Below are 19,265 nucleotides of genomic sequence, written 5' to 3'. Positions count from 1 at the left end.
CCCCCCACCGCATTCTACGACAGGACTTTGCCATCTTTACAGGTAAAACCGAGCGTGGACCCTGGGCTAGCGCCCATCACACTTTTTTTTAGTATCTTGGGTTTTTTTTCCCCCCAGACTTTGTACATTTGTACACTTAGTCAAACCGCACCTTGGTTTTGGGACATAGCAAGGTTTTTTCCAACTGATTCATCATCGTACATTGCCTTACACTTGTGCAGAGGAAGGGGTTCTCTGCAGGTAGGGGGAGCTGGTGGTGTGCAGAGCAACCAGCACTATCATATGCTGGGTTGCTCTGCCTGTTGAATTTGTGTGCTTTGCACACTTTTTAATGGTTTTTATTGTTGTTTGTTCTTGCTGTGCTCTTTTTGCATTATTAATAAAATTGTATATCTTTGGTCATATAGCGTACATCTGTGTTCATTTATAATCTCATCAACATGTATACCATTGACAAGATCCTCATCTAAATGTCCTCAATTGACAAGCCTCTTTATCTTCATGCTCACTATTGACTCAACGCCCTCCTCCACATGTCCACTGTTGACAAGAAGCCCTCCTCTACATGTCCACTATTGACACAAAGCCCTCCTCTACATGTCCACTATTGACACAAAGCCCTCCTCTACATGTCCACTATTGACACAAAGCCCTCCTCTACATGTCCACTATTGACACAAAGCCCTCCTCTACATGTCCGCTATTGACACAAAGCCCTCCTCTACATGTCCGCTATTGACAAGAAGCCCTCCTCTACATGTCCACTATTGACACAAAGCCCTCCTCTACATGTCCGCTATTGACACTAAGCCCTCCTCTACATGTCCACTATTGACACAAAGCCCTCCTCTACATGTCCACTATTGACACAAAGCCCTCCTCTACATGTCCACTATTGACACAAAGCCCTCCTCTACATGTCCACTATTGACACAAAGCCCTCCTCTACATGTCCACTATTGACAAGAAGCCCTCCTCTACATGTCCACTATTGACACAAAGCCCTCCTCTACATGTCCACTATTGACACAAAGCCCTCCTCTACATGTCCACTATTGACACAAAGCCCTCCTCTACATGTCCACTATTGACACAAAGCCCTCCTCTACATGTCCACTATTGACACAAAGCCCTCCTCTACATGTCCACTATTGACACAAAGCCCTCCTCTACATGTCCACTATTGACACAAAGCCCTCCTCTACATGTCCACTATTGACACAAAGCCCTCCTCTACATGTCCACTATTGACACAAAGCCCTCCTCTACATTTCCACTATTGACACAAAGCCCTCCTCTACATGTCCACTATTGACACAAAGCCCTCCTCTACATGTCCACTATTGACACAAAGCCCTCTTCTACATGTCCACTATTGACACAAAGCCCTCCTCTACATGTCCACTATTGACACAAAGCCCTCCTCTACATGTCCACTATTGACACAAAGCCTTCCTCTACATGTCCACTATTGACACAAAGCCCTCCTCTACATGTCCACTATTGACACAAAGCCTTCCTCTACATGTCCGCTATTGACACAAAGCCCTCCTCTACATGTCCACTGTTGACAAGTTCCTTTATCTAGATGTCCACCACTGACAAGTCCATTTTATCTTCATTAACACCATGAACATTCTTTCTACATCTTTGACACCCTTGTCTATATTTGCCCCCCTTATATCTGGCTTTTACCCACATTTTCAGATTTCAGGTGTTGAGGCCTCCAGCCAAGTTCAGGGTTTTCTGCAGAAGTTCTGCCCTCTGTAGCCAAACATTTCTCAGGATACAACTCTGATAGAGCTGGAAACCTTGTGGAATAAAGTTTCATCTGAATGTAAGCCCTTAGGGCAAACGGATGGTTGCTTTTTGCTCTGGGGCACACATACCTGATTAAAAAAAACTGCACTTTTAACATTTATAATTTTTTTTTTTGACAGATCAAATACAAGCAATGAAAACATGAGAAGATGAGAGAACGTGGCCACCAGCGATGTCTGCACACCTGGACCAAAAGATGACCAGTCCCTCTAGTTTTCCAGGATGAATGACGCTCGTCCATGTTATTTAGCACCTCAGGTTTTACACAGCGACAGTAGTGCAAGGGCAAACACTGAATCGTGAATATTTCATGTCTTCAACTTTTTATGTATTTTGTTAAAATGGTGAAATTTCACTCGTCCTACCTGTAAATATTACACAGTGCGGGGGAGGAGTCATAACTTATTAATTTATTCACCTTTGTTGTACCTGAAATGTACTGTAATATATCGAAAATTAGATTTTGTATTTTAGGAAACGGTAAGGACCTGAGCGATCCTGTGAGCAATATATATTACATACGGAGGAAAAAATATATATATATGGGGAATTATTTGTCACTACAAAAATAAAGATATGGAATCTCATTTATGGCCTGATTTATGGCACAATGTCCTTACCTAATGTCTGGATTTGTGTCCTTGGGGTGCGGGGTGCTATCATCAGTATTGGGGCATCAGGTCTTCTCTTGAATGGACATTATTTTGGAATAATGTCTGGGATTATGTTGTGTCACTGGTTGCACCCTTATATGCCCACAGTACCAACCAGATGATTATGGGCCGGCTAAAATGCTCTTCCAAAATAGAACATATACACATATTTTATACGCGCTGTACCAAGTTTTTGGTTATCTCCTATCCACATGATAAGGGATAACAAGCTGATTGGTGAGGGTCTAACTGCTGGGACTGCTATTTATACCAGAACAGGAAAATCGGGGTCCTGCTCTCACCATTCGGTGTAGTGGCAGGTTGAGCATTATGGTAGTGTTGGAAATTCAAGCACTTTGTGTATCTCTGTCACTGCCATTCACTGTTTATGTGAATGCGAGATACCTGAGCGCTGTGCTCGTCTATTTCCAGTGTTCTCGCTCCATCAATTAGTGAAAACAGGATCCCCATTCTTGGGATTGTTAGGGGGGAGGGGGGGTCTCGTTATCATGATCAGTTCATGTCCCAGCAGTCAGACCCTCACCGCTCACATTGTTATAGTCTATCCTGTGGATAAGGAATAACATAAAATCTTGTAGTAAACTACTTTTTCTCAACTTGTACGTTACTTGTCCCTCACTGATGGGTCTATTTATGTTTATAGAGGCTGGTGGCACCTCCGACCTCTATAAACAGAGACCCATCAGTGACGGACGACACTGAGGGTGAACCGGAGTAGCATAAGGGGTAAGTTATAGTGGTTTATTGTTTTATAGCCTCCCAGCCATGTATAACATTTTATTTAAATCCCCGACAACCCCTTTTATTAAATTAAAGACTCTCACGCAGAGAGAATCCTTATTAGCAGGTCGAGCTCTGGGGTATTCAACCGGTGTGACCACATTGCTTCTTAGCGCAAGTAGATGTCACTTGGTTGTCACTTGTACGTCCCAGAGACAGATGTGCTTGATTGAATATGACAACAAAATAATAGGTTACTAATGGTATCTGCAAGAGTCGCGATTAACCTAAAAAGACGGTAACAAAAGCAAATTTTCTAAATTACATGGGGATCTTCATCAGGTATGATAGAACACACTTGTTTTTCAACCATGAGTAAGAACTAAGTTTGTCCAGAACGCATAGGAAGGGATATTTATTTTTCACTTGTTTACTCTATGAATGGATTGTTCATTTCGATTGGATTTGTTGCTGCTGGAGATGCCCCTTTTGTCATCTTTTGCCTATTTGGATCTGGTTTATTTTGAAACAATCGGCCTGCAGTCGGCTTCTGCGGCTCCCGTCCATCTGTTGTCCTATCACGTGCCATTTGGACTAGCAACCCATAATCCCACATGTTAATCCAGAGGAAGATGAATAATCCCTTGAAGTTTAGGCCAATTTCCCAAAAGTTGGAAAAGATTTTTTTCCCTTCCCTACAATATGGAAGTCAAAATAAATCCATGGATTGGTGTCCCTTCCCCAAATTTCCAGTTCCCAAAAATGATATTTTTGCTTTAAACTAAAAAAAATCATCCAAATCATCTTTCATGTTTATATAGGGGGTCATTTACCCTGATGTGGTGATCCCGAAACAGCTGGTCCAAAACACTCGGGTAAGTCAAGGATGTTGTTTATAGACATCTCGTAGATTTGGAGGTCACTCCTGATGGCAGTAATTAGCTACAGAGTTGTCTTATCTCCTATTCATAGGAAAAGTAACAGCTCGAAGGGATTCCAAACATTTGGACGCCCTGTGTTCAGGAGAAGTCCAGCCCTGGTGTGGATACGTGACTGCCGCTCTGTTCACGTCTATGGCGCTACAAGGACAGCACAATTGTTGTATATGTGGGACAACCCCTTACATTGATAGTTTCAGAGATGTCCGAAACAGTAGATTTATGTGGATTCAGATAAAGAGGGGGTGACCAAGTTGGGAATCCCCTGTATGGTTCGCATACGTTCCAGCAGCCCCTTTAAAAGGAACATTTGCGTGACTGTGTTGGTCCCTGCTGACAGATTCCAGTCACTATAAACCTTTTGGATTCAATAAATCCAGACATAGGAAAGTGTAAAAGCCCGATCCATTATGCGGTGATGTGACTTTGCTGTGTCATTTAGCGCTGGGCATTATGCAAGGCTGACTGCATTAAAAGCTGCGCCTCGTGTCCCCTCATGGTTTAAACATGAGCGCTCCATTTTATCCATTTACCGGGAGCCCTCTGCCGTACGGGGACATCAATAATGCACATTTTTCAAGCGGTTTACTGTGAACGCGAATGTGGAAATGAGAGAAGCGTTTTGTTTTAATGAGTAAAAATAATGGTGATTGGTTTCAGTATTTCATCAGTAATTATCACCGGCAAAACGGAATAGGTCCATTCAACAGATTTACCACCTGTGCCAATCAGAGCCCAGATCATGGCGACGGGCAACGATTTTATATGCTGCACCGACCTTTCTTCAAAAATTGTCACACAGCAGAGAAGTCAATGACACGAAGAAACAAAGAAGACTTGGAAATGTCCCTGTGATCCTTAATTGATGACATCATGTTGTACCGTAAGTGATGACATCATGTTGTACCGTAAGTGATGACATCATGTTGTACTGTAAGTGATGACATCATGTTCCCAGTGCTTGTCACTGCTCAGCTACATCATGAGGCCAGTGAATAAAACAATGAGTCCTTTCCGTTTTGTATTGTTATCTACTGTGTGGCAAATTTTTAACAGTTTTGTAGAATTAGGACCTCCGTTAACTCTCAAGGACTTGTGGCACTTTTCAATGGGCTCGGCTGCAAAGTCTATAACAGTTCTACCTACCTACTATGCGCCTATGTAGTGGTGTCTAATTAAAGGGGTGTTCCCATTTTGGCAAATGAATGTTGTTTTTTGTATACTAAAAAGTAATACACTTTTCCAATATACTTTCTGTATCTATTCCTCACAGTTTTCTAGATCTCTGCTTGCTGTCATGCTATTGGAAGCTTTTATGTTTACTGCCAGTGGACAGGAATCTGACCATGGTCACACAGGTGCACGGGTCGTTATATCACAGAGAGTATAACGAGCCGTGCACCTGTGTGACCATGGTCAGATTTCTGTCCACTGGAAGTAAAGATAGAAACTTTCTATAAAATGACAGCAAGCAGAGATCTGGAAAACCATAAGGAATTAATACAGACAGTATATTGGAAAATTGTATAACTTTTCATCAAACAAACAATGACATTAATTTCCTCAAATGGGAAAACCCCTTTAGATCCTTCATCTCTCCCTGTGTGTGCACTGTGCCGCAATTCACTACTATCGTGCTCCCGATATCCTGCGTGTGTCGCTTCCCCGCTCAGGTCCGACAGATTTCACCTTCTTCTTGATGGTGCATGTAAGTGCATTGTCTTGCGGCACTATTTTATAGTTAAATCCCGCGCTCAGTCCAAATCAGTCGGATCATCTGATGGGCCATCAGATGATCCGACTGATTCGGACTGAGCGGGCCGACCCCGGATTTTTGTTGCATGAAAGCCAGCGCAGCTGCACCACAATCAGATCGTGTGCGCCAAAATCCGAACACGTGCGACACAATCCCCAGTTAAATATCTGTCACAGCCGCGCAAAACCTGAAAACTTCTGAATGTAGAATAAGAAATATACATATTTGTATACTCATACATGTGAGTTACAATCACACACAGTATATACACACCCTATATACAGCATCTACACAGATACCGTACCATATAAACCATGTGCTGTTCAAACATACATCATATACACATACATACAGTACTTATATACACATACATACAGTACTTACACTCACCTGCCACTTTATTAGGTACACCTGTCCAACTGCTCATTAACACTTAATTTCTAATCAGCCAATCACATGGCGGCAACTCAGTGCATTTAGGCATGTAGACATGGTCAAGACAATCTCCTGCAGTTCAAACCGAGCATCAATATGGGGGAGAAAGGTGATTTGAGGCCTTTGAACGTGGCATGGTTGTTGGTGCCAGAAGGGCTGGTCTGAGTATTTCAGAAACTGCTGATCTACTGGGATTTTCACGCACAACCATCTCTAGGGTTTACAGAGAATGGTCCGAAAAAGAAAAAACATCCAGTGAGCGTCAGTTCTGTGGGCGGAAATGCCTTGTTGATGCCAGAGGTCAGAGGAGAATGGGCAGACTGGTTCGAGCTGATAGAAAGGCAACAGTGACTCAAATCACCACCCGTTACAACCAAGGTAGGCAGAAGAGCATCTCTGAACGCACAGTACGTCGAACTTTGAGGCAGATGGGCTACAGCAGCAGAAGACCACACCGGGTGCCACTCCTTTCAGCTAAGAACAGGAAACTGAGGCTACAATTTGCACAAGCTCGTCGAAATTGGACAGTAGAAGATTGGAAAAACGTTGCCTGGTCTGATGAGTCTCGATTTCTGCTGCGACATTCGGATGGTAGGGTCAGAATTTGGCGTCAACAACATGAAAGCATGGATCCATCCTGCCTTGTATCAACGGTTAGGCTGGTGGTGGTGGTGTCATGGTGTGGGGAATATTTTCTTGGCACTCTTTGGGCCCCTTGGTACCAATTGAGCATCGTTGCAACGCCACAGCCTACCTGAGTATTGTTGCTGACCATGTCCATCCCTTTATGATCACAATGTACCCTGTAACATCTGATGGCTACTTTCAGCAGGATAATGCGCCATGTCATAAAGCTGGAATCATCTCAGACTGGTTTCTTGAACATGACAATGAGGTCACTGGACACAAATGGCCTCCACAGTCACCAGATCTCAATCCAATAGAGTATCTTTGGGATGTGGTGGAACGGGAGATTCGCATCATGGATGTGCAGCCGACAAATCTGCGGCAACTGTGTGATGCCATCATGTCAATATGGACCAAAATCTCTGAGGAATGCTTCCAGCACCTTGTTGAATCTATGCCACAAAGAATTGAGGCAGTTCTGAAGGCAAAAGGGGGTCCAACCCGTTACTAGCATGGTGTACCTAATAAAGTGGCCGGTGAGTGTATATACACATCACTTTGCACACACACATATAGAGCATATAGATATTCACATATATAGATGTACGCACATACAGAAAATACCCCTTGACATCAAGCATGACCTACAGGAGGCCTAATGACATGACAAGAGGTTTAAACCAAACCCTTATATCTATTTCAGAAGGAACAGACTCCCAGCACTGTTTCTACCTGGTTGGGTCTCTTCAGTACAGTGTAGGTAACTGGTTTGGCTGTGAGAGACTTTTGACCAGGAGCGGTCAGTTGAGGCCGCCTTGTAAGTATGTGGAAACTTATAGCCATTGACGCTCCACTAGGGGATTCTGGAAAAAATATGCAAAGTTTTCCTTATCCCAACCTGGCAAACTTTGCATATTTTCCCAAATTTCCAGGTAGTAGGTGTGACTGCTCCTGTTATGGCTGCCTCTCTCTTTCCCCCTCTGATCGCTGCCTTTAGCCTATCCCCATCCATACCCCCTTGTAATCAGACAGTAAGTACAGTACAGTCCTTATGGTGAAGGGTCACATTGGGAGGAGTGTACAACTCGCACCCTGTTGATGTCTTAGCAAGGGAACCTGTGATGCTACTTGCTGCATCACATAACCATACACTGTAATGAGGAGACCTGCAAGCAGGAAAATTATAAAATAAATTAGTAAATTGTTATTATACTCCTCAATATATAATCCATTTAAATCCTTGATATTGTTATTTTTTTAATGCAAAATAGCTTCTCAGTGCAGCAGGGGCGGGGCCATACCTGCCGGGGCACCTGTTTTCCTTTACTATAGGGTATGTCAATCATTGTGTAAGTAGAAGAAATAGCTGCCACAGAAGGTCCACAAAGATGGAATGGACTTTTCTCTAAAATGACAGATCACTCTATTGTAACGTGTGCTGCACAATGATACTTTTTACTTTTGAGGACTTTGGGAGCTGGTAGAAAACACACTCACAAAGTAGTTACAGGCATTGATTTGGATTATTTTGGACTCACTTTAAAGGGAACCTGTCAGGAGGATTTAGGCCTACTGCCACCAATCTAAGAAAGGGTCACAATGATGTCCTGGGGGAATCTGCATTACTCAAAAAAGTCAAAAGTAAAGTAAAATGCTGCATTTAGATTAGTCATGGTGGTCCGATTCTTTCATGCTTCCCATGACAAATACATTATCATAACCTACATTCCGTAGCGGCTCCCCAGACTCGTGATAATATCCCTGAACTTTGGGGCTTTACTCAAGCCAGAAGAGGGCACGCAGGTCACTATATCCCTGTCAGGGCTGGATTACAGCGAGGGAACCCTGGGCGTGAGCCCTGGGGCCCCCACCAGTGAGCAGGATAAGTGATAGGACTGGACAACAAGTTTGTAGTTATTTAGAAGCCTAAATCCAAAGGTTTCCTCCAAATTCAGGTTACCTAGAAACCTGTCCACTTCTTTCTTTGGTGACCATTTTTGGGATACAAGAGGTTCTCTGAGAATACACAGCAGATATTAAACATTTATCAGATAACTGAAGCGCTTACAAGACCTCATGACAGATATATGTACTAACTCTAGAGAGTTTGAATCCAGGACAGTAGTGGATCATAATATAGGAGATTTAGGCGGTAACTTTGGGCCCAAGCCTTTTAGGGGGGACCCAATCTACCCATCAAATTGTATACTGGTAAGGACCTTAACACATGAAATCCTCATAATCTGTTCCTACCCTGTTTATGTACAGAAGAGCCATTTCAGGTCCTTCAAATGTCCTAAAACCGCATATTGAAATCAGGCAGGAGGACGTATCCTCCATTCCCCAAGAAGCTGATTCTAGTTCCATATGTAGGAAGTGATCCCAGACTTGTAGGACGTATAATATCCATACAGCCCAGGACCTATGACTTGCTTAATCCATCCCTGATCCTTGGGAATATGGCAATGATTAACAGGCCCTAAACTGATGTTCCTACTAAATAATCTGACCTCACCATCACCACTGTGACAATGTGAGGAGAGTTTTTATTCCTTATATTGCAATAAGCTGGCAGAGAACAATAGGCGGACCGCTAACTCCCTGCCAAGAGGAAGGAAACCGCAGCAAGTGTCATTCCAACATGTCAGCAAACAAGGACACTTTTTTCTAGAATTCCTTACAGATCGCTTTGGTCTGGGAATGTCACATCATACGGGTCATTTACATACCATAACCTTCCTGTCTATCATTTTTTCCCCGAAAGTAAATTTTTTTTTTTTGATTACGGTGCATTTTTCATGAATGTTACAGCGAGGGTAAAATTTATTGTCCAAATCAAATGAATTGGAGAAGTTTTTTTCTCTAGTTTTGCATATCGTTATTTACTGTATATTAAAGAAAGTTTGCAGGGTTAAAATTTGGATGACTTCTCTGTACAGGACAGTAATATTAGAGGACAGGGGGATAGGTGTGACTTAGGTGAGCTCCACTTCTGCTTCACAGATCTTTGACATCTCTTCAATATGGCACATTGCCTGGATGTAGCTTGGTCTCAATCGAGTGACTTGAGTTGTGATACCAGGCATAGCCACTAGACAGTATAAAGCACTATTCTGAGTAGGGAGACTTTTTCCCGATTTATATTGTTATCTACTGTGTGGCAAATTTTTCGATGGTATGTAGGATTAGGACTGCTGCCATGGATACAATGACCATCATTATCCTTCAGGGATTTCTGGGACTTTACAATGTGCTTTGATCCGAAGTCTATAAACGTGCCCCAAACTACTATGTGCCTATGTGCTAGTGTCTAATTTTGTCATTCATTCCGTCCCTAATTGTGAATTTTTCTTTGACACCTACTGTAGTCTGGTCTCCATCCATTTCTCCCAGTATCCAATTGCATCAGCGAATAAAGAAAAACATTTGACATGTAACCAGGGCCAGCGCCAGCATTGGGCATACCCGAGCACAGGCTGGGGCCCACAGATGCTGGGGGGCCCACATAAGGATGTACATAAGGAATCCATAGGGGTTATGGGGGCTGTATCTAATGAATCCATGGGGGTGAGGGGGGTTATATATAAAATGAGCATGAAGGGGCTGTTTGGGATCATAAACTAGGGAATATTTTAGGCTACAGGACACTGTTTTGGTTTCTGAATTTTAAATGACGCCATGTAAGTTCACTGCAAAGGGACCCACTGAGGCTCTGCCGTCCAGAGGCCTACTGAAACCTGGAGCTGACCTTGCATGTAACTACCTAAAGGGAACTTGTCATCAGGTTTTGCCATGCCAACCTAATGAAAGGTCTTGTAGCATGTTGTCCCAGGTTACAGCAGAATGAGCACTGCACCAAAGTCATGTCTTCTTCACTGTCAAAAACGTATCAATTGTCCCACTTCTGTGTCGTAGCTATGAAGGACAGCCTGGTGACCAGATACCTAGTGGATCTTGGGTGTCACAGTTATGGCCTACACTTCCTCGCTTTTGTGGGACTCACTCCAAAAATCGTAAATCTGCGACCAAATCTACCTGAATATTCAGGGTGAATCCACATGTTACAGATTTGGCCACAAATTCTCTAGAGAATTTCTCCTTTACCATTGAAGACGTGGAAAACTGCAGAAAATTGCCAAAGATTTTTTTTCCAATTTGCATAATGAAACCTTAATAAATTATTAAATTTGGTTGTCATATACGTTGTCATTAGCTTAATACGCAATATATACAGGATTATATACAATGGAATGAATGGAAGCAATACAAGTCTATGCTCCAGTTTTCTGTTGGACTTTGCACGTTCTTCTATGTGCAAACTGCTTGCACAGGTCTATAAGAAGTGTCAGCGCCACATATGTGTTGTACACGACCGTTTTGTGTCACGGCTGCACTAGTCTTCACGGGGCATACATTTCTGCACGGTGCTCAGTCGGACCGTGCTCCAAATTTAACTAGCAAAGTTCGACAGAATTGTGTTGCAAGTCCCATGTTTAAGATGCACCAAAAAAAGTTGGTGCACTCTGTCGGAGCAGTGCAGGGGGCGTCAGATTCATTAAGAATGTGTGCCAGAAATCCTGAATCTGGCGCCCCCTGCACACTACACAGGCAAACTGCACATAGTTTTTAGTAAATGTGCCCCTATATTTTTTATTTTTCGAATTTTAGAACATAAAGGTTATATAGGAGGTCATGGAAAGCTTCCAGTTGCAGGTAAAATGTCCCCTTTGTTCACTGGCAGTGCTGATGGCCGCTACTACTGCTTCCCCCATTTACCATATTGTGCCTAGTAAACTGCACATAGACTGCAAAAACTACGACAAAAGTGATGTACACCATTATGCTCCCTTATGCTCCTGTAGGTTTAAAGGGGCTGTGCAGGTGGAAAAAAAAAATGTTTGCACAATGTACCGTATATACTCGAGTATAAGCCGAGTTTTGTAGCACAATTTTTTTTATACTCAGGTGTACAAAAAAAAACTTACTACTCACCATTTGGACAGCCCGGACAGCTCCTCTTCATCTTCATGCGGCAGGTCCGCGACAGCTTCATGCCGCGGACATGAAGACAGAAGAGGCGCGGCCAGGGAGCTGCCACGGACCTGCCGCATGAAGATGAAGAGGAGCTGTCCGAGCCGTCAGAACGGTGAGTAGTACGTTTTTTGGGTTTTTTTACTGGTGACAGGGGGCTGGCAGCCTATATACTTAAAGGGGCTGGCAGGCTATTTACTTAAAGGGGCTGGCAGCCAATACATACTGAAAGGGGCTGGCAGGCTATTTACTTAAAGGGGCTGACAGGCTATATACTTAAAGGGGCTGACAGGCTATATACTTAAAAGGGGTGGCAGGCTATATACTTAAAAGGGCTGGCAGGCTATATACTGGGAGGCTGTGACCAATGCATTTCCCACCCTCGGCTTATACTCGAGTCAATAGGTTTTTCCAGTTTTTGGTGGTAAAACTAAGTACCTCGGCTTATACTCGGGACGGCTTATACTCAAGTATTTATGGTATTTGTCCTATGTGTCTCAAACTGTGTTCTTATTGGAAAGAGAATTTTAAGAGCTTCAATAGTAATCTTCTTCTTTGTTGGTGTATGGAAGTATATCTATGGGGCTCATTTACTAAGGGTCCGAACACCGCACTCTCGGAGGGTTTCCCGAATATTTCCATTTTGCGCCGAATTGCCCCAGGATTTTGGTGGATGTGGCGCATCGGCGACAGCTTTCACGCGACATAAAACGGGGGGTGCGGCCGTCGGACAACCCGATGGATTCAGAAAAACCGCAGAATTTAAAAAAACTATTTGTGTCGAAAGATCACGCAATTACATGCACCGGGAAGAAGAAGGTGAACTCCGGCGGACCTCAGCATAGCAGCGACACCTGCAGGATATCGGGCGCACGACCTTAGTGAATCCCGGCAGACCCGAATCCTCGTTGGACAACGTGCCGCTGGATCACGACTGGACCGGGTAAGTAAATGTGCCCTAATATGTGTTAATAGCTGAAAAGTGTAAATTACAAAAGAGAAGGCAATGGAGCAGATTTACTTATCCGGCCCATTCGCGATCCAGCGGCGCTTTCTCTGCGGTGGATTTGGAGTGTTCCGGCGATTCACTAAGGTAGTTCTTCCGCCGTCCACCAGATTTCGCTGCTGCGTTGAAGAGCATCGGAATGCACTGGAGTACACCGAGCCGGGCTGAGTGAAGGTAAGTGCGTGCCGAGCGACACTTTTTTTTTTAAATGCGGCGGTTTTTCCGAATCCATTGGGTTTTCGTTCGACCACGCCCCCCGATTTCCGTCGTGTGCATGCCAGCGCCGATGCGCCACAATCCGGGGAAAATACAGGGAAAATCGGTGCAAATTGGAAATATTCGGGTAACACGTCAGGGAAAACGTGAATCGGGCCCTTAGTAAATGACCCCCATTGTGTATGTAATGTGGTTTTCTTTTCACGTTTTCTTTTCTTTAGAGAATGCTGAATTTCTTAACCTATAAAATGTCTCTAGATCATCGCTGTCATGAACTTTGTTCCCTGATTACATCGGAGGAGCTTTTGACAGCAGTGCAAATATTACCCAGCAGTCACTCATCCAGCACAACCAGTTTGGTGGAATGTATAAAATCACTGCTTGTTTGCACAAGATGGCAACATGTACAAAAGACAACATACTCAATGGTTTGAGTGACCTATTGACAAGGTGTATACAAAGCCGATCATACAGTAATGTTTACACAGAGTTAAGGGCTTGGTTATCACAATGTTTAACTATACCCGGAAATTTGCTGAATAAATGGACTGAAAATTAGTGAGATGTATACAATGTTTACTTATTGGAAGACCTGGTAAGTGTTGCCCGGTGACAAACCCATGTCAGATCAGGAATAATGACATTTTTATGACTTTATGCTGGGATTTTGGCTGTGACTCCCAAAGATTGGACTTTTACTAAACCACAGTACATCACAACATAATGAAAGTGAATGGAGTCACGTTGCCTCTTGGAGGGGGACCTATATTCTACACTACATTCGCCTGGATATTTTGTAACCTTCCGATGTTTTTCTTTCGTTGGGGCAATTTGATAAATGAACAACTTAGGCCCCATGTGTACAGAACTTATTAAAACGACCATATATACGGCCCCATGCATTCCAATGGGCAATACGACCATTCATCTACATGGCCGTATTGTCCACTGTACCGTACCATAAGCGGGACATATAAAAATATAGAGCATTTCCTATTTCTCCACTTACTTAGGCTCTTATCATCCTCTTTTCTTCATAAACCTCTTCAGATTTGGAAGGTTTTGCACAATTCCGTCTTGCTAAGTGCTACGTTTATATCACATTTTTGCTGTCCCTTGTAAGGTCTACATGTCCAAACAAGAGAGGGCTAAGATGAAATCGGGAGGAGGAATGAACATCAGCATCAGCCAGTGATTGGCTGTTGCCGATGTCCAGGGAGTCTCAACCAGTAACATCACTGAGGCCTCCCTGAGTGTGCTCTCAGTGGAAGCCGGGGAGGGATGCAATACTTTGCATCTGTCCCCCATAGGCTTTATTGTCCTAAGCAGGAGAGAGAGAGAAAGATGGAAATATATAGGATGCCTCCACCTGCCAGTATATGTCCATATATACACTAGCAAATAAGCCGGAAGCTTTCCTGGAGTATAAGCTGAGTGTACCATAAACCTGTGATATGAGTGTAGCCTAACAAGATGGACCAAACATAAATGTATAGTCCCCGACCTGTGATGGAGTCACTAAAGTGCTGCAACAACATTGGGCCACATATCGGCACAGGGTTGTCCCATGGAAGGTATTATTTTTTTAAATACGGAAACTCTTGATCAAATATAGTATAAACTAATCATAGGTGAAATGCCTTGCATCATAAGCTTCTCTTTATGGAGAAATCTGCAGTCTGATGGCAGAGACATCTCCATTATTAGTCTCCTCAACACTGAAATCAGCAGTCGTGGGGTAATGGACATTACAGGGGTGATAGACATGTTAATGATATGCAAATGATTAAGAAATGAAAACTAAATACATATACATCTTAATTTATCCGGTATTGCGCAGTCATACATGAGCTTACACGCCTTGGCATGATAGCAGGGAGGTTATTAATGGATCTCGGAGGAATGTGCTGCCACGCTAGGTGCTTGAAAATGTGATCAGATTTGCAGATTTTAGTAACACCTGCTGCTTCTCTGGTTTGTAAAACCTTACTGCTGGTCCTACTTAGTGTAGCAGGTTTTATTTTGAGCAGAGAATTTTTCTGCAAATGAGACCATAAAGTCTAGTGTTCCCTTTCTTGCCCAGTTTTACCACCCAGTACCCCCAATAATAATTCTTTGTTTATATAGTGCACACAGATTACGCAGCGATGCACAAAGCTTGTCAAATTGGTCCCTGTCCCCATACCTAACAGTATGTTTTGGAGTGTGGGAGGAAACCGGAGTACCCGGAGGAAACCCACGCAAACACGGAGAGAACATACAAACTCTTTGCAGATGTTGACCTGGGTGGGAATCAAACCCAGGACCCCAGCGCTGCAAGGCAGAAGCGCTACTCACTCAGCCACCGTGCTGCCCAACTCTGCCTTGATTGACTCCTGCACGACACTTGTGCAACTGGACGAGAGAAGGTGCATCAGAGCTCATGGCCACACCCAATAGGACACCAAAATACAAAAAATTAGTATTGAAGGCTTACCAACTGGATAGCTCATCAATGCTTGATAGGTTTCAGCCAACCCCGATCAGGTAATTATAGCCTAAATACTAAATCCTGCCCAACCCCTAGGATATATAATTAATATCAGACTTAGGCCCCATGCACACAAGCATTTCGAGACGGTGACAATTGGATGTATCACGGCCTCCACAGAGGTCAGTGGCACCCGTCACGGTGCGGTGAACTCGGCTTCCTATTGAGAGGGGAGGGATGAGGAGCACTTTCCCCTCCTCTGTCCTGTACACGGCTGTATGCTTAGCCCAGGTACGGCACAGGCGAGCACACAGTCATGTGCCTGGGGCCTTATGGGGGCCTGGCAGAAGATTAGTGGGGCTGGTGAACCCCTATTGATCCGATGTGCATCAAACCATGGAAAGGTCTACAGAATGGTGTCTATCAATAGGACAGAACAACTAATATGAATGTCTTTGTCCAAATCCTCTGTACGGGTAAGTTCACACTGTTGGGCTCTTGACTGACAAGCCCTACATTTTAGTAGTATGCACACTGATTCTGCTTGGGATATAGGACCATTGGTTTTCTGTTTGTTCTGGTTAATAGTAGGGGGATTTCGGCATGGATTTTCCATTGGGAAAGTCGACCGTGTAAAACATTCCAGGGGCTGGTCTCTGAGAAACTTGGAATAATTATCTTCCCTGAAAAACTTGAGCTACCTGTAGTTGCTCTCCTGTAATGAATAATACGATCTGTTGACTTCAGGGCTTAAGAGTTGATACAATGAGATTCACCTCTTGTGTCAGCAGGGGGAAGGTCTAGTATCAATCCTATAGGGGAGGATTTATTACAATTATGACAGATCTACAGATGGGTCCATCCTTACCGCAGGTAGAATTATATAAAATATTGTATTTTTTGGACTATAAGGCGCACTGGATTATAAGGCGCACCATCAATAACTACCTGCTAAAATGTCTAGGTTCATATATAAGGCGCACCGGATTATAAGGCGCACCTTATTATAAGGATGAATGACCAGCAGGTGGCAGACCTGTGCACAGTACAAGGCAGCTGTTGTCTGTAAGTACGGGTCATATATAAGGCGCACTGGATTATAAGGCGCACCTTTGAATTCTGAGAAAATCAAAGGATTTAGACTGAAAAATATGGTACTTCAATTTCTCGTGAAAATTTATATTATATCATAATAAAACTAGGGCTTCAAGAACCACTAGGGCGCAATATATAGACACAGATGGCATGTCACCAATGCCTCATGTAGGTGACCGCATATGGCCGCCATTGATTTATATTATGCACGGTAATGGTCCAGCACCCCGCTCCACGTCACTCTGGTACTTCCATTTTTCAAACGGAAGTTATATGTGTCACAGCGACCACTTTAGCCAATGATTGATCTCCTCAGACCTTTGACCATGGGAGATAAATTCCTCTGTTGTCCCAAGGTTCAATGAGGTCACAGTTTGGCTGAAGCTCATCCATTGACCTCCTGTAACTTCTAGCCAATGTGCTGAAAACTGAAAGTATGGAAGTGATGCAATATTACCAAAAAACACCTTCAAGGTAGGTCATATGTATTCCTAGGGAAAGTAATTTTGGCTCTTTAAACTGGTTAGCCAAAAATGACTTCCATTAGACATGTCTCTGCACTTTTGTCTCTGCCTCCTTTGATCGCTTCAACCTTACCATGTTCTCACCATGCTGCCCTCTGCATGTATACACAACTTCCCCTCTCTCACTGCGCCAGCCTGTCCTCATGGCGTCACCCAATCTCTTCTTACAGTCCATCCTCACTGAATGAGACAGGATGAGTCATAACTCTCCTGCTACAGCTCCTCCTATTCATCAGAGCTCATACATGAAAACAAAGAATAACAGAGAGTCTGCACATGTCTGAAGAGTAAAGTAAGTCACTTAATGAACATTCAGGGATTATCCACAAGCCCGTAAAGGCACAAGGGCAACTTATGTAAAGTTGCCAACCCTTTTAGTTTTGGATCTAAACTGTGTCCTAGTAATCTCTTGAAAGATGGGAAGATTTACTGACCTTTGAAGCCCACTGACTACTAAGGTGAAAAAATATATATTTTAGTGATCCCAATGTACTGTATACATTCTCAAAAAGTGAATTGGGTTTTTGGGGCATGCTTGACAAATACATTAAGCACTTTTCCTGCATATACACCAAACATTGGTTTCTAACACAGTAAAGGAGATTCATTATGGCTTCTCTGGCAGTTTTCTGGCACAGAGGCACATAAGTTTCCCTCTCTCTGCCATTTTTTTTGGTTTCTCTGACCCACACATCACTTTGGCATGTCATGGAGTGCTGGGTTTACTATAGTCTCCAGATAACCACCGGACACTATAGAAGAAAACTCCACCAGATCAGACATGGTCGAATTAGGTCTGATAGAGACTGTAGCAATATTTCCCAGAGTGGCGGTGGTGGGGGAGGTCAGGTTGGGCTAGGGGGGGTTCGCTCGGGGATTTAAGATTGGCGTTGAAAACTTTAGATAATAAGGGTCTAAAAGTTATACAGTAAAAAGTTCGACTACAAAGTTTTATGCTGCAACAGATTAATCCCTGTGTCTGATGCTGGATGATAAATCTAGTGCAGTATAAGACTGGTGCGTCCTCCTTTGCGCCCCTATTATTTGGCTTAGTTTACTCCAGAACATTGCACCAGAATTAGGTCCATGTGTCTTGGGTATTATATCTAATGGCACTCAAATACATTGGATCAGATTTTCAGAACAGTTGTTTCTGCGGATGGCCCAGCACTGGCCGCCACTGGAGACAACACGCTCAAATTACCGTATATACTTGAGTATAAGCCGACCCAAGTAAAACCTATATTTTTTTTACTCGAGTATAAGCCAAGTTTGGGTTTTCAGCAAATTTTTTTGTGCTGAAAAACTAGGCTTATACTTGAGTATATATGGTAATTCACTTCACCATTTTCTGCAGACATTGATGAGGCTCCCAACTTTTGTACCTATCTGAATGTAAGTGAAGGGAAACCATACCTTAAATGGGCCCCCGCAGGTGAAGAAGCTAAATCTCGCAACGCTGCAGTAAGAAACAGGCATAACATTAGCTGCATGAGATGTGAGGAGCAAGTCACGACCAGTCACACGGCTTGGAACATGTCAATCACGACCCAACGCGAGTGATCGATCACCAGAACTTCATGACTAGATGGAGAAGATACCCGCCCCCATGACTACTTAGAATTAATTTCCATATGTCTATAAAGATTTATAGCTTCACCTTTCCACCTCCGCCAGGTAACTTGAAGGACATGACTGTAGGTCAGTAAATATACACCGGAAGAGGATGTACAAGACGTATGACAGGTTCTCTTTAAGAGAAAGTGGCAACATGGAAAGATAACTATGGCCTGTGCACAGCTCCATATACTGGATAGTGGCCATTAATGGTACTGCAACGCTGCTCCTATTCCAATGAACAGGCCATCAATATCAGATTTGTGGTAGTAGCCCTCTCCGCACTCCCACCTATCATCTGTAGAACAGAGCTGTAATACCCAGCATAGCCACTA

General features: G+C 43.4%; 1 protein-coding gene across 3 annotated transcripts in view; it reads left to right on the top strand.

Annotated features, from left to right (window-relative positions):
- Positions 1-2,408, top strand: part of ARL6 (ARF like GTPase 6) — a 42,608-nt gene extending 40,200 nt beyond the window's left edge. For all 3 annotated transcript variants that reach the window (XM_072138515.1, XM_072138513.1, XM_072138514.1), the window contains one exon: positions 1,941-2,408. In XM_072138515.1, coding sequence (XP_071994616.1) covers positions 1,941-1,966 — 26 coding nt within the window. In that variant the 3' untranslated portion in view covers positions 1,967-2,408. The remainder of the gene's footprint in view (positions 1-1,940) is intronic.
- The last annotated feature ends 16,857 nt before the right edge of the window (positions 2,409-19,265 follow it).

Source organism: Engystomops pustulosus, chromosome 2, assembly GCF_040894005.1.
Source record: "Engystomops pustulosus chromosome 2, aEngPut4.maternal, whole genome shotgun sequence".
Taxonomy (NCBI): Eukaryota; Metazoa; Chordata; class Amphibia; order Anura; family Leptodactylidae; genus Engystomops; species Engystomops pustulosus.
Note: the sequence above shows the minus strand (reverse complement) of the source record. Positions and strands in the feature narration are given on the sequence as shown.